At 39.8% G+C, this 12,291-nt stretch overlaps 1 protein-coding gene across 3 annotated transcripts in view; it reads left to right on the forward strand.

Moving 5' to 3' along the window:
- Positions 1-12,291, forward strand: part of IPO5 (importin 5) — an 80,975-nt gene that overhangs the window by 10,157 nt on the left and 58,527 nt on the right. For all 3 annotated transcript variants that reach the window (XM_037896118.2, XM_043534872.1, XM_037896129.2), the window contains exons 3-6: positions 4,778-4,970; positions 6,399-6,501; positions 6,785-6,881; positions 7,497-7,601. In XM_037896118.2, coding sequence (XP_037752046.2) covers positions 4,778-4,970; positions 6,399-6,501; positions 6,785-6,881; positions 7,497-7,601 — 498 coding nt within the window. The remainder of the gene's footprint in view (positions 1-4,777; positions 4,971-6,398; positions 6,502-6,784; positions 6,882-7,496; positions 7,602-12,291) is intronic.

The raw sequence follows: 12,291 nt of genomic DNA on the forward strand, positions 1-12,291 counted from the left end.
TTTGTGTGTCCCTAACAAACTTACAGCCTATGTCAGTAACAACCATGCAGCAAAATCTCATAACTTGATACACACTAATGATACACATATTTGGGCAGAACAGTGGGTTTCATCAGATTGTGACCTTTCATATGGTATCTTACATGGCATACTTTGTATGAAATATATCATAAATATATGATGGTATGAATATGGGGGTTCCACAGTGCTGCTTTGAGGCACAGAATGCCACAAGTGGATTTATGGCTTATTACAACAATCTAACCCTCTAAGCCCCTTCTTGTCATATGACTGCAGGGGTGTTACCGCCCACTTCACCTTGAATGTTCCCTTAGAATACATGCTAACTGCTTGTGCTAAACTATCTCTTCAGTCTTGTAGTTAGCTGTGATGCTCATAGTACCTTTCACAGACCTGGAGACGAGCTCTGTGTAGCTTGAAAGCTTCTCTCACCAACAAGAGTAGGTCCAATAAAAGATATTACCTCACCCAGCTTGCGTTTTTAGTCCTGAAACACTGTTGCCAGCTTCCAAGCAGTGGAAGTGTTGAGTTTATTTCTAGGTTTTGAAAAGATGATTCCCCAAATCATCCAATTTATTTTTTTTTTTTGCATCTGCAATAGCATGCAGAAGGACTAAAATAACTTCTGCCACTGTAGCTACAGTGCAGGGACCAACCTTTTTCACTGTCATGGAGCAAACTGTTTTGATTCAACTCCTGGGACAGCACTCCACATTGTCTTATTACTTAATGGGCTTCTGCTTGTTTTATAATTTGCTGCCTCTGTCTGAATTGTTAGTTCACTGTATATCCTTGAAAATTTGCACCAGCTGCAATGAAGTCATATGCTGAATCAGTCATTATCAGCAAGGCCTTGGCCCTGGAAGCATGGATCAAGAAGATAGGCAGCATTTGTGCCAGAGTGATCACTTGATTTTCTGTGCTATTATTTTGTCTCTATTTTCAGCTTTTGTAAGTGGACTTTGTTCAGTATTCTCACAGATGTTTCTTAATGTTCAGGAGCTTGTTCTTCTCATCATACAGTGCAGAACTATCATTTCATATTCTGAATGGACTGTGCTATTGGTTCAAGCAATGAAATGAATTTTGAGTTGTGCATCTGAAAGATTGACAAGAATGTCAGTGCAGATTACTCTGGGAGAACACCTGGCCGCTCTTTCTTTAGCAGTGGCTGACTGAAATCTTCTTGCATATTTGAAGATTTTTGATACATTTAATAGAAGATGCTCCTCAAGCATGATATGGCAAGTGCTGTACTAAATGTTGCTCAGAAATGGCTGCGGGCACTCATTTGTTTTTGGAAAAATTGGCAATGCTTTTCACTTTTTTACATGTAATGAGAAAATTTTCACATCTGCAACATAACCAATGAAAAGCTGTATCATATGGGCAGCAAATCCATAACACACGGTGTGGATACTCAATCTACAGTGTCCAAGAAGCTTTCATGTTAGCGGCATTGTTAGTCACAACCAAAATAACCTTCCAAGGATCCAAGTCATTCATTATCTTGGCAGAATTCAATTTTGTTTTTTATAAACTTTGGATAATATTGATCTTGATTTTTTTTCAGTGTTTTTATCCATTTCCACTTTCACAGTTGTATGAAATTTTGGGTTTAAACTTTTTCTTTTAAATTTTTATCAATTTTAATTGTTTGCAATTGTTTGAAATTATGGGCAGGTGAGGCAATAATTTAATGACTGTCTCTAAGTTCTTAAGCAACATTTTTCTTACTTTGCCTGTCTGTAGATGTTGATTATTATCAATGGAAATATTTTTCATTGATGTTTGAAATCGATGTTCACTGACACTTTACTGATAAATATCTAACCTACCAAGTCTTACATTTTTTAACTGGTCAGCAGTATATTGGGCTGTGTGGTGAAGCTCAGTTGTGCATTGGAGTGAACATGAAATAGTGAATGTTGCTCCATCCATCAGACACTAGACACGCGAGGAGCTTACTCAAGAAGAGGACTAACTTTTTCACACTGCCCATTTTGGCATTCAGAAGACTTCCTGCAAGCAGTTTCCTACTCGATGCTTTGTAAATTGAAAAAATTCTAGCATACAAAGGTTTTCAATTATATATGAAATGGTGTACTGCAAACAAATACCTCTAGCAAACATTTGTTCAAGTTTATTTTTCTGGTGATGGGACCAAAAAACTTTTTAATATCAATTTGATGAACATCTGAAGAATTTTCCAGTGGGTGGTAGTTTTCAATGCTAAAGCAGATGAAGTAGCAAAGATCTTATTAGAAGATGAAATGGGATTAGCTTCGCTTTTTGTCATTATCTCACTCTCTTCCTCAAAAGACATTGTTCAGGATGGTACTGCTGAAGATGAAGTAGGAGAATGCGCTGAAGAAAATTCTGCTGCAGACTAGGTTTCCCTTTCTTGCTGTTTCACTGCAGTATCTGTCTTTGACAGTAGGTGGACACCTCACAAGAGTTCAGTTGAGTTTCTCCGTTTTATCAAGGTGTCGTACTCCAAGCAGAACACTTATAGTTAGCTTTAACAGTTTTTCCATGTCTAGTAAAATTTCCATACAAATGATTTTAGCTTTCCTGACTTTGTGTAATTTATTATGCCATTATAATGTGTCTATTGGTGGAATGCTTTCTGGTTTATGAAGTATCCCTTGTAGTTCAATCAGTAGCCATTCAGTTGTTTCTAACTGCTGCTGTTTCAGAAGATTCCAGCCAATCAAAAATTTTGGGCATGTTTCCCCTGCATCCTAGGAAACTATGGACTCCCAGATCACATAGGGTATGTCTACACAGCAATGTAAGCCTAAGGTTGATGAGACTCAAGACAGCTGACCTGTGTCAGGGAACCCTGGGCTTGAGAGCGTCTACACTGCATTAACCCTTGGTTAAGGATTTTCTAACCCATGCTCAAACCTAGGGCTCTGGCATCCACACTGCAGTGCACAGATCCAAGTCAAAGCAACTCCATCCCAGAGTGCGTAGTGTCGCTTTCTCCTCCTCCTCTCCCCCCACACCCCCGTGTCGACACTATTCCTATGAATGTGTTGAGTTAATTTCCGTATCTTTGACTAGTCAGTTCATATTATAAGCTCTTCAGGGCAGGGACTGTGTATTTTAACTTGTTTAAAGTGCTTTGTAAACTACCATGTATACTGATGGCCTGTTACACAAATAAAGATATATATATATATATAGTTTGTTTTGTAAGATTCCAGCTAATGAAAATGCTCCACTTTCAGTTAGTTCCCAGCAGGTGGCATTAGCATCTAGTAAAATCAGTGATCAAAACATTTAAGTAGACTGGCTAAAAGGTGGCACCAGGGTGCAATCAAAAAGATAGACCAGTGCCGCCTTCAGGATATTCTTGCTGGAATGTTTGCAACATTTGACCATGGTCAAATAGGTATTTAATTTATCATTATTACCAATTGACTAACTTTCCTATGTATTTATATGATTCTCTCATCACCATAATATTTGAGCACCTCACTGATTAAATATGTACAGTGAATTCTCTAGTAGGCTTTAAGGACTTCTGCCCTTTGCCTTGATTGATATCTGCCTTCCCTTTTCCCCTTCCTATCTTATCTAGATATCAGTTGTAATTTCGCTTCTTTCTAAATATCTAAAATCAGATATTTTAAAGATTTTTGGTTTTGATTTCTAAAAAATATAAATTATCCATCCATCCAATTGGCATAATTGAAAAATATATACTAAGGAAAAATACATCTAGCTGCTTCCCCAAACCAGAAAGAGCAGAAAAAACTCTGCTGCAACTATTGATTCGGGTATCTTAATAAAATTGAGTACAAATTTCTACTCATGGTGAAGTTTTGTGGGGTAAAACTGCCATCTGTGAACAAACTTTAATAATTTCACAGTTCCTTCATAACTGCTTGGATAACTGAGATTGCTTTACAGCAGTAGTTTTTTTCATTTGCAGATCTCTAAAAAAAATTTCAAATGGAGTTGTGGACCCTTTTGGAAATTTTAGGCCCCACAGGTTGAAAACCACTGTTCTATGGTAATGACAACCTCTTGCAGACCTCTTTGACGTCGTCTGTGGTCCCCCATGAGTCTGCTGACCAAAGCTTGAAAACCACTGCTTTACAGAATATTCAGCTACTGTGTAACTTACTAAACATAATCAAAGCTCCTTTCATTTAACAGAACTTGTGTTCCCCCTCAGACACTAGCACTTGTCTTCTGCTGTCATTTTTGCTGACATTTTACAGTGACCCTGAAGCTAGAGGCTTTTGATTGAGCTCACTCAGTGAGATTTTAAGCATGTGCTTAAAGTTAAGGAAATGGCTAAAAGTTCTTGGGGGGCAGGGGGGTGGGTATTGGAGTTCAAATGAGTGGGAGGTTTGGATCTGAATATCAAAGTTAATATGTTATAATTCTTGTGGGGAAAGAGTACAAAATTTGCTGAGACACATCATACAAAATCACCTTTTGGAGAGGTTAGGACACATCTATTTTAGTTTACAAAAAACAACAAAACCCTTAAATCTGTGTGAAAAGACAGTGCTACATTTTAGAAAGGTTTGAGAGTTTTTATTTTTGAAAAATGTACCTCAACTAAACTACATACATACCTTATCCTCTTTCCAAGTAAATAATTTGATTAAATGGCTTATCAAATGGATTGTTGCGTATAAAAGTGAAACATTTCATAGGAGTAGAACTAATATCTTGCTTATGAGACTTCTTCCAAGGAAAACATAGTAATATATACAATATCTTTTTGCAATAGGCTAGACAAATGGCAGCTGTCCTTCTACGACGTCTGTTGTCCTCTGCGTTTGAGGAAGTCTATCCAGCTCTTTCACCAGATGTTCAAACTGCCATCAAAAGTGAACTGCTGTTGATTATTCAGATGGAAACACAGTCTAGTATGAGGAAAAAAATCTGTGACATTGTTGCTGAGCTGGCCAGGAATTTAATAGGTATATTATGTATATGCAGTGGTCACTACCTTTATGTACATACCTATATGTAAATATCTGCATCGTATTTTGGTTCCTAATCTCAAGAAGAATTTCAAAGTACAGTAGCTAACTTTTTTAAAAGAAAGCAAGTCTAGACAGAAGTGTAAGTAAAATGGTTAAATATAAAATATTGCAGCTTTAAAACCCAACTTAATGATCCAAGTTTGTACTATGTTGACCTTTGTTATCTATAGGGTCCTATCAAGTTCACGGCCATGGGAAAAAAATGTCACGGAACGTGAAATAAGCCCTCCCCCATGAAATCTAGCTATTGGAGGGATGGGAGAGGAGTGTTCACTGGGCACTAGCTAATAGTCGCCGGGGTCGGAAGAGACAGGACTTGCTCTTCCCCTGCACAGCTAGTCTTGGGGAGTGGGGGAGATCAGATTGACCTCCAGCTACCCCGCTGCAGGAAGCCCTGGGTCTGCTGCCCAGATGCAGAACTTCCTGCAGCAGAGGGAAGTATTCGGAGGTGGGTCTGATCTCACCTCTGAGAGTGGCTGTGCAGGGGAAGAGCAAGTCCTGTCCCTTCCCAGCCCAACTCGGACTAGCAGCTTGGAGCTCCTGGCTGGGGTGCTCGCAGCAGTACGGGCAATTAGACCCGGCTGCAGGAAGCTCCCTGGCAGCTGCCTTTAGAGGCCAGCTCTGAAAGTAGCACAGAAGTTAGGGTGGCAACCCCCCGACAACAGCTTTTTGACCCCCCAACCCTGTTTTGGGTCGGGACCCGCACAGTTACAGAACTCTGAAATTTCAGATGTAAACATCTGAAAACATGAAATTGACCACTTTTCAAATCCTGTGGCTGTGAACTTGACTAGAATGGACCATGAATTTGGTGGGGCCCTAGTTATCCATGTAGAGGCAACTTCAGAAGGCACAGTTAAGGAAACATAATTGGGATTGGGTAGGATTTCACTTCCTTGACTCTTTCAGTAAAGTCTCTGGTGCACAACTGTATTAATTTTTATATATGAATATTTTTTCATAAGAGTAAATGCTGATATCTGTACCTTAGTGTTTTTGCTTATCAGATACTCATCTCCTTTTGTTTTCCCTTTCTTATATTCCTGGAATAGTTTATGCTGTGGCCTTTATACATATGCAATTTTAATTTTGTTTGGAATTTTATTTGAAAAAAACAAAATGACTTTTAAATGTACTGTTTTTACTCAGTCTGAATATGCACCAGTTTGCTCCTGTTGAAGTGCTGCTCTTATTTCAACTAACTTAACTTCTGCTCACAGTTCTGGTTTAGTTGAATGCCAGAAGAGTATGCAAAGGCTTTGCACAACTGATATCCTAATATATTAACTGCTGTAAGTTGTAGTTGAAACTTAAACCACCCTAAAATTTATTTGCCCTGTAAACCTTTGACTTTTTTTCTAGATGAGGATGGCAATAACCAGTGGCCAGAAGGTCTGAAGTTCTTATTTGATTCCGTCAGCTCTCAGAATGTGGGACTGCGTGAGGCCGCTCTGCATATTTTTTGGTATGCTTCTGGACCGGTGGTGGTTGTTGCTCAGTTAATGCACTTGGGTTTTTAGCTAAATCAAATGCTTGTAAGAAATGCAAGATAGGAGAAACTGTAATAGTTTACAACTGATTATGCATCCTGTTTATATTCTGGCATACGGCATTTTACTTGACACCGAGAAAAGAGGGTAGAGTATTTGTTACTGATTTTAAGTGTATGTTAAAGCTTCATTTGCAGTCTGTTAAGGTCTTAAACCTATCTAAAATGAGTTAATGCAGGTGTTATTTGTCATCTTTAGGAACTTTCCTGGGATTTTTGGGAATCAACAACAACACTATTTAGAGGTCATTAAGCGGATGTTGGTTCAGTGTATGCAAGATCAGGAGCATCCAACGGTAATACACCTATTCTCCTTTTATAGAATCATAAGAGGGGAGGATGATCCCATAATTAGGGTGCTAGTTTAGGACTCTGGACCTGGGGTTCAGTTCCCTGCTCTGCCATAAATTTCTTTTCTGACCCTGAGCAAGTCCCAGAGGGGTAACATTTCCAAAAGTGCCTAAGTCATGTTGGAAGTAAGTCAGATTCACTTTCCTTCAGACTTACCTCTTAAGTGCCTATGTCATTTTAAAATGGGACTTAGCCTACTACGTCACTTACTTGGGTTTTAAAAATTTTACCCTTTGTCTTTCAGTTCCCCATCTGTAAAAATGGTGAATAATAGTACCTCACAGGGGTAAAGATGATCAATAATACAGTAATGAAGGAAAGAGATCGTTTGTGGCAAGATTTCTGATGAATGAATTTATTGAAGTCCTTGGTGAAAAACATCAAAAACTTTTCTAAGTGGAAGTATTTTCAAACTAAAAGTGAATCTAAAATGGTTCTATTGTGGAATATTAGCAGCTAGTTTAAAAACCGTATCAAATATGAAAGCACTCAGATGTCTCTCTACCATTACAAACTCTAATCTTCGTCTGAAACAGCCTTTTTCTCCCCCTTCCCTCTAGGTTAGGATGCTGTCTGCAAGGGCTGCAGCTGCATTTGTACTTGCTAATGAGCACAATCTTCCTCTTCTGAAACATTTTGCAGACTTGCTACCTGGAATCTTGCAGGTAAGAACCACGCAGAAGGTGTCTTGTCATGCCATCTATATTTGCTTAATGTAAGCACAAGCCATTGATTTGTAAACTCCTTAGTGCAGGGGCGGGCAAACTTTTTGTCCTGAGGATCACATCGGGTTTCCAAAATTGTATGGAAGGCTGGTTAAGGGGAGGCTGTGCCTCTCCAGACAGCCAGGCGTGGCCTGGCCCCCAACCCCTGTCCGACCTCCCCTGCTTCTCTCCCCCGACAGCCTCCCCCCCCCCCGAGACCCCTGCCCCATCCACCACCCCCTGACTGCCCTGGACTCCCTGCTGCCCCATGCAACCCCTCCTCTCATTCCTTACACCTCCCCCCCCGCCCAAGGACCCTTGCCCCATCCAACCACCCCTTCTCCCTGTCCCCTGACTGCCCCCTGCCACCGCCCCATCCAACCCTCCCTCTCCTTCCTGATTGCCCCCTGGGACCCCTGCCCCCATTCAACCCCCCTGATCCTTGCCCTCTGACCACCCCGCCCATTATTCACACCCCTGCCCCCTGACCATCACCCCGAACTCCCCTGCCCTCTATCCAACACCCCGTCCCCTTACCTCGCTGCCTGGAGCATTGGTGGCTGGTGGCGTTACAGCCACGCCACTGAGAGCACCAGGTCAGGCCACGGCTCTGCAGCTGCGCTGCCTGGCCGTCCAGAGCATTGTGTTGGTGGCACAGTGAGCTGAGGCTGCGGGGGAGGAGGAACAGCAGGGGAGGGGCTGAGGGCTAGCCTCCAGGGCCAGGAGCTTAGGGGCCAGGCAGGAGGGTTGACATGGGCCGGATGTGGCTCTCGGGCTGTAGTTTGCCCACCTCTGCCTTAGTGGCATGTGAATTCTTCCACCTTGATGATATGTGCCAAATGGCTTTCTCTTTCCTAGTCTTTTTTTTGTTTACATAGGGCATGTCTACACATACAGTGGTGCAGCAGCAGAGCCACACCAATGCAGTGCATATAGTGAAGACGTTCTATGCTGATAAAAGAGAGTTCTTCCGTTGGCATAATAAAACCACCTCTGAGTGGTGGTAGCTATGTTGGCAGGAGAAGCTGCCGACGTAGCGCTGTCCACACCAGTGGTTATGTCAGTGTAACTTACGTCGCTTGGTGTTGATTTATTCACACCCTGAGCGACATAAATTATGCCGACATAAGCTGTAATGTCAACATAGCCTGAAATTGTAAACTCTTTGGCACAGAGACTTTCGTTGTTTGCCCACCCTCAAGTACATGTTTGGTGCTTTTGTAACACAAATAATAAATAGGGTCTAAGATAAAACATTTTATCTTTATAACTAAATTTCTATGGAAAATCCATTTATTTTAATGGTCGATATCTTAAATGTTATGGTAACACTTGAGCAGTAAAAATGAATGAAATCACTTTATAGTAGAGTCTTCGCTGGTGTACATGTTTAAAAAAGAACTATGCTCAATCATATATTATAAGAAAACGCAAGATTATGAAATTGTAAATAATAAAGCAGCATGTTAAACATCTGCTAAGGATAAATATTTTTAAATCACCAGGTTCAGATAACTTGCACACTTACTCAGAGTTGGCTGGAGAGATCTCTGGCCCAGGGATCACTTTTAATAAATCTTGGAAATCTAGGAAATTCCAGAAGACAGGAAAAGTACTAATGTTTGCCGTTATTCAAAAAGGGCAGGGACGATAACCTAGGTAGTCATAGGCCTGTTAACCTAACATCAATCCCAGGCAAAATAATGAAAACTCTGACCTGGTATTCAGTGAACAAAGAAGTAAATGTTGAGAATATAATTAATGCTAATCAACATGAATTTATGGGAAATAGGTTTGTCAAACCTGATTTCATTTTTTGATGAGATTACAAGTTTGGTTAATATATAGACTTTTGTAAGATATTTTACTTAATAGTGTGGAACATCCTGATTTTAAAAACCCTTAGAACTATGCAACATCAAAGTATACGCTAAATGAATTGCTAATGGACCATCTCAAACTAATTGGCAATAGGAATTGTCATCAAATGGGTATGTTCCTCGTGGGATGTTGCAGGAATTGGTTCTAGGCCCAATGCTGTTTGACTTTCAATTATCTGGAAGAAAATATGAATAACATTCGCTGATGGCTCACAGATTGAGTGATAAATGAGAATAAGGCCGTAATACTGAGCGACCTGGATCACTTGGCAAGGTCGGCCAATTTATACAAAATATTTAATACAGCCAAGTGCAAGGTCATACATGTAGGAACAAGGAGTAGGAGTATATACTAGAAAGCAGTGACTCTGGAAAAGATTTAGGGGTCATAGCAGAAAAGCAACTGAATATGAGCTTCTAATGCAAGGTTGTGGCAAAAAAGGCTAATGTAATCCTTGGATGTATAAATAGGGGAGTAGTGAGTTGGAGTAGGGAAATTGATACTGGAATACTGTATCCAGTTCTGATGTCCATATTTTTAAGAGGATGTTGAAAAAGTGGAAAGGGTTCAGAAAAGAGCCAGAAAAATGACTTGTGGGCTTGGGGGAAAAAATTTTAGTGATACTTAAGGAGCTCAGTCTGTTTAGTTTATCAATAAGCTTGAGAGAGGACTTGATTTGTGCAGGAAAAACCTTTGCTGAGAGAAAATACCAGGTATTAAAGAGCTCTTTAGCCTAGCGCAGAGGCATAACGAGAGCCAATGGCTGAAAGCTGTAACCAGACAAATTCAAATTAGAAATGTCAGTTAACAGTGAAAGAAATTAGCCATTAGAACAAAATATGAAGGGAACTGGTGGATTCTGTCTTTGAAGTCTTAAATCAAGACTGGATGCCTAGAAAATATGCTTTAGCCAAACAGAAGCTGTGGGGCTCAGTACAGGATTAACTGGGTAAAATTTAGTGGCCTGTGATATACAGGTCAAACCAAATGTTCTTTTGGTCCCTTTTAGCTCTAGAGGATCAGAGTAGAAACTCACCTATGATTTAAGCTGGCTTATGTTTGTTTTGAAAGGGATAAAGTTGTGCAAGAGTTGGAGTTAAAGGGTATCTAGTTTTGGGAAAAGCTAAGTTGGGTAGTCTGAGCTCTACTTGGGCAGGTATTGTGGGGTACAGATGGTTTTATAAAAGGAAGCAGGTAATAGCATATTCGTTTGGTACAGTGTTTGTAGCAGCCATAGTGAGTTTCATGCCATTCATGTTGCATAGTGCAGTTCAGAGTAGATTAAGAACATTAAGGTAACCTTTGTTGCTAGGGTCAGGAGGATGGCTTGTTGCTGGAGGCAGTGTAAGCTATAAACATAGCCTCCTTTACTCTGATAAGCGGAACCTAAATTTTCTGCCAAGATTCCTACTTTCTGCAGCACACTGGAAATTCTGTAGCAGCTTCATTTAAATGAAAAATTGAGTGTGTTTTGACTGTGGAAATGAATACAGGAACACCTGTTTGATATTGAAATCAGTTTTTTACTGTCTAGAATTTGTGTGACAAATTTTGTTTTGACAATACATAATTGTTTTAGTAGCGGAGTATGATATAATTTGAGCTTTTGGCAGCTAGAAAGAAAGAAGGAATTGTGGGATAATCATCCTGTTCATACTAAAATGTTAAGCAGTAAAATAGTTAATATAGGCACAGATAGGTCTGAAAACTAAATATGGCAAACAGCCTATTTGGATGCATATGTGCAGTTACCCCTCAGAGCTTCAATTTGAGGCCTTCTCAAGATTCAGTTAACACTATATTAATTGCATGTGGTTCATGATTTCAAGATTTCTTTTCTAACCTTAAGGGATGGCTACATATTTGTAACTGAAAACTGATTCTAGTCCACGGTTTTGTGGTAAGGATGGATTCCGTGGCTATGGTAAACAGAATATGTAGATCTCTGGTTATAAATAGGAGATGAGAAGTGTTGGGATAATTGAGGGTGATCTTTGGAGGCAGTTGGAAAAGAATTCTGCGGCTGTTGAAGTTCATTCTACTGATTGGCTAGTGGGAAGGATATGAAATGTTACGACCATGATTAAAGCTTGGCTTTGGACATCAGTGTGACATTCTGGATGACCAGTTAGGCCTTTAAGCCAGACTTTTTTCAAGCCTTGATATCTAAAGTTCAGTTTCTTAATTCACAGATGAGCTACTAAATACAAGAACCCTGACTTTCAAAGGAAACAAAGCACTTGCACCTCCAACTGACTTCAGTGATTTGGGTACTCAGTACTTCTGAAAACTAACTAGGCTATTTATATTTAATGCAGAATATGCATTTGGGCATGTGACTTTAGATACCCAGGTTTGAAAATACTGACTTTTTGCTGTACAGCTGCTCACACTTGTAGTGGATAGACAAGTAGAACTTAATCACTGAAAAATGAAGAAAAATCCTTGTATACGTTATACAAGTGCCAGGATAGGGCGGGTGGAGTGTACTAACTAGTATAAGGATGACCTGTCTTGACTAAGCGCAGTATCTTCCATGATGGAGATTAAACCACTGAGATCCTAATTACATTGAAAAGCAATATTGTATTATAAATTGAAGAACCAAATACAGTTTGTAACTTGTTGGCTTTAAACTATACTTTTGAGATAAAGAACAAAATCTGGTTAATAGTGATACAAATAAATATCTATTATACCGATAAGAGGTGACTGCCAAAGGAACAAAAGTGCTCTTTTTAGGCTAAAAAGAGCAAGAGACTCGTTTACC

This window comes from Chelonia mydas, chromosome 1 (genome assembly GCF_015237465.2).
Source record: "Chelonia mydas isolate rCheMyd1 chromosome 1, rCheMyd1.pri.v2, whole genome shotgun sequence".
Lineage (NCBI taxonomy): Eukaryota > Metazoa > Chordata > Testudines > Cheloniidae > Chelonia > Chelonia mydas.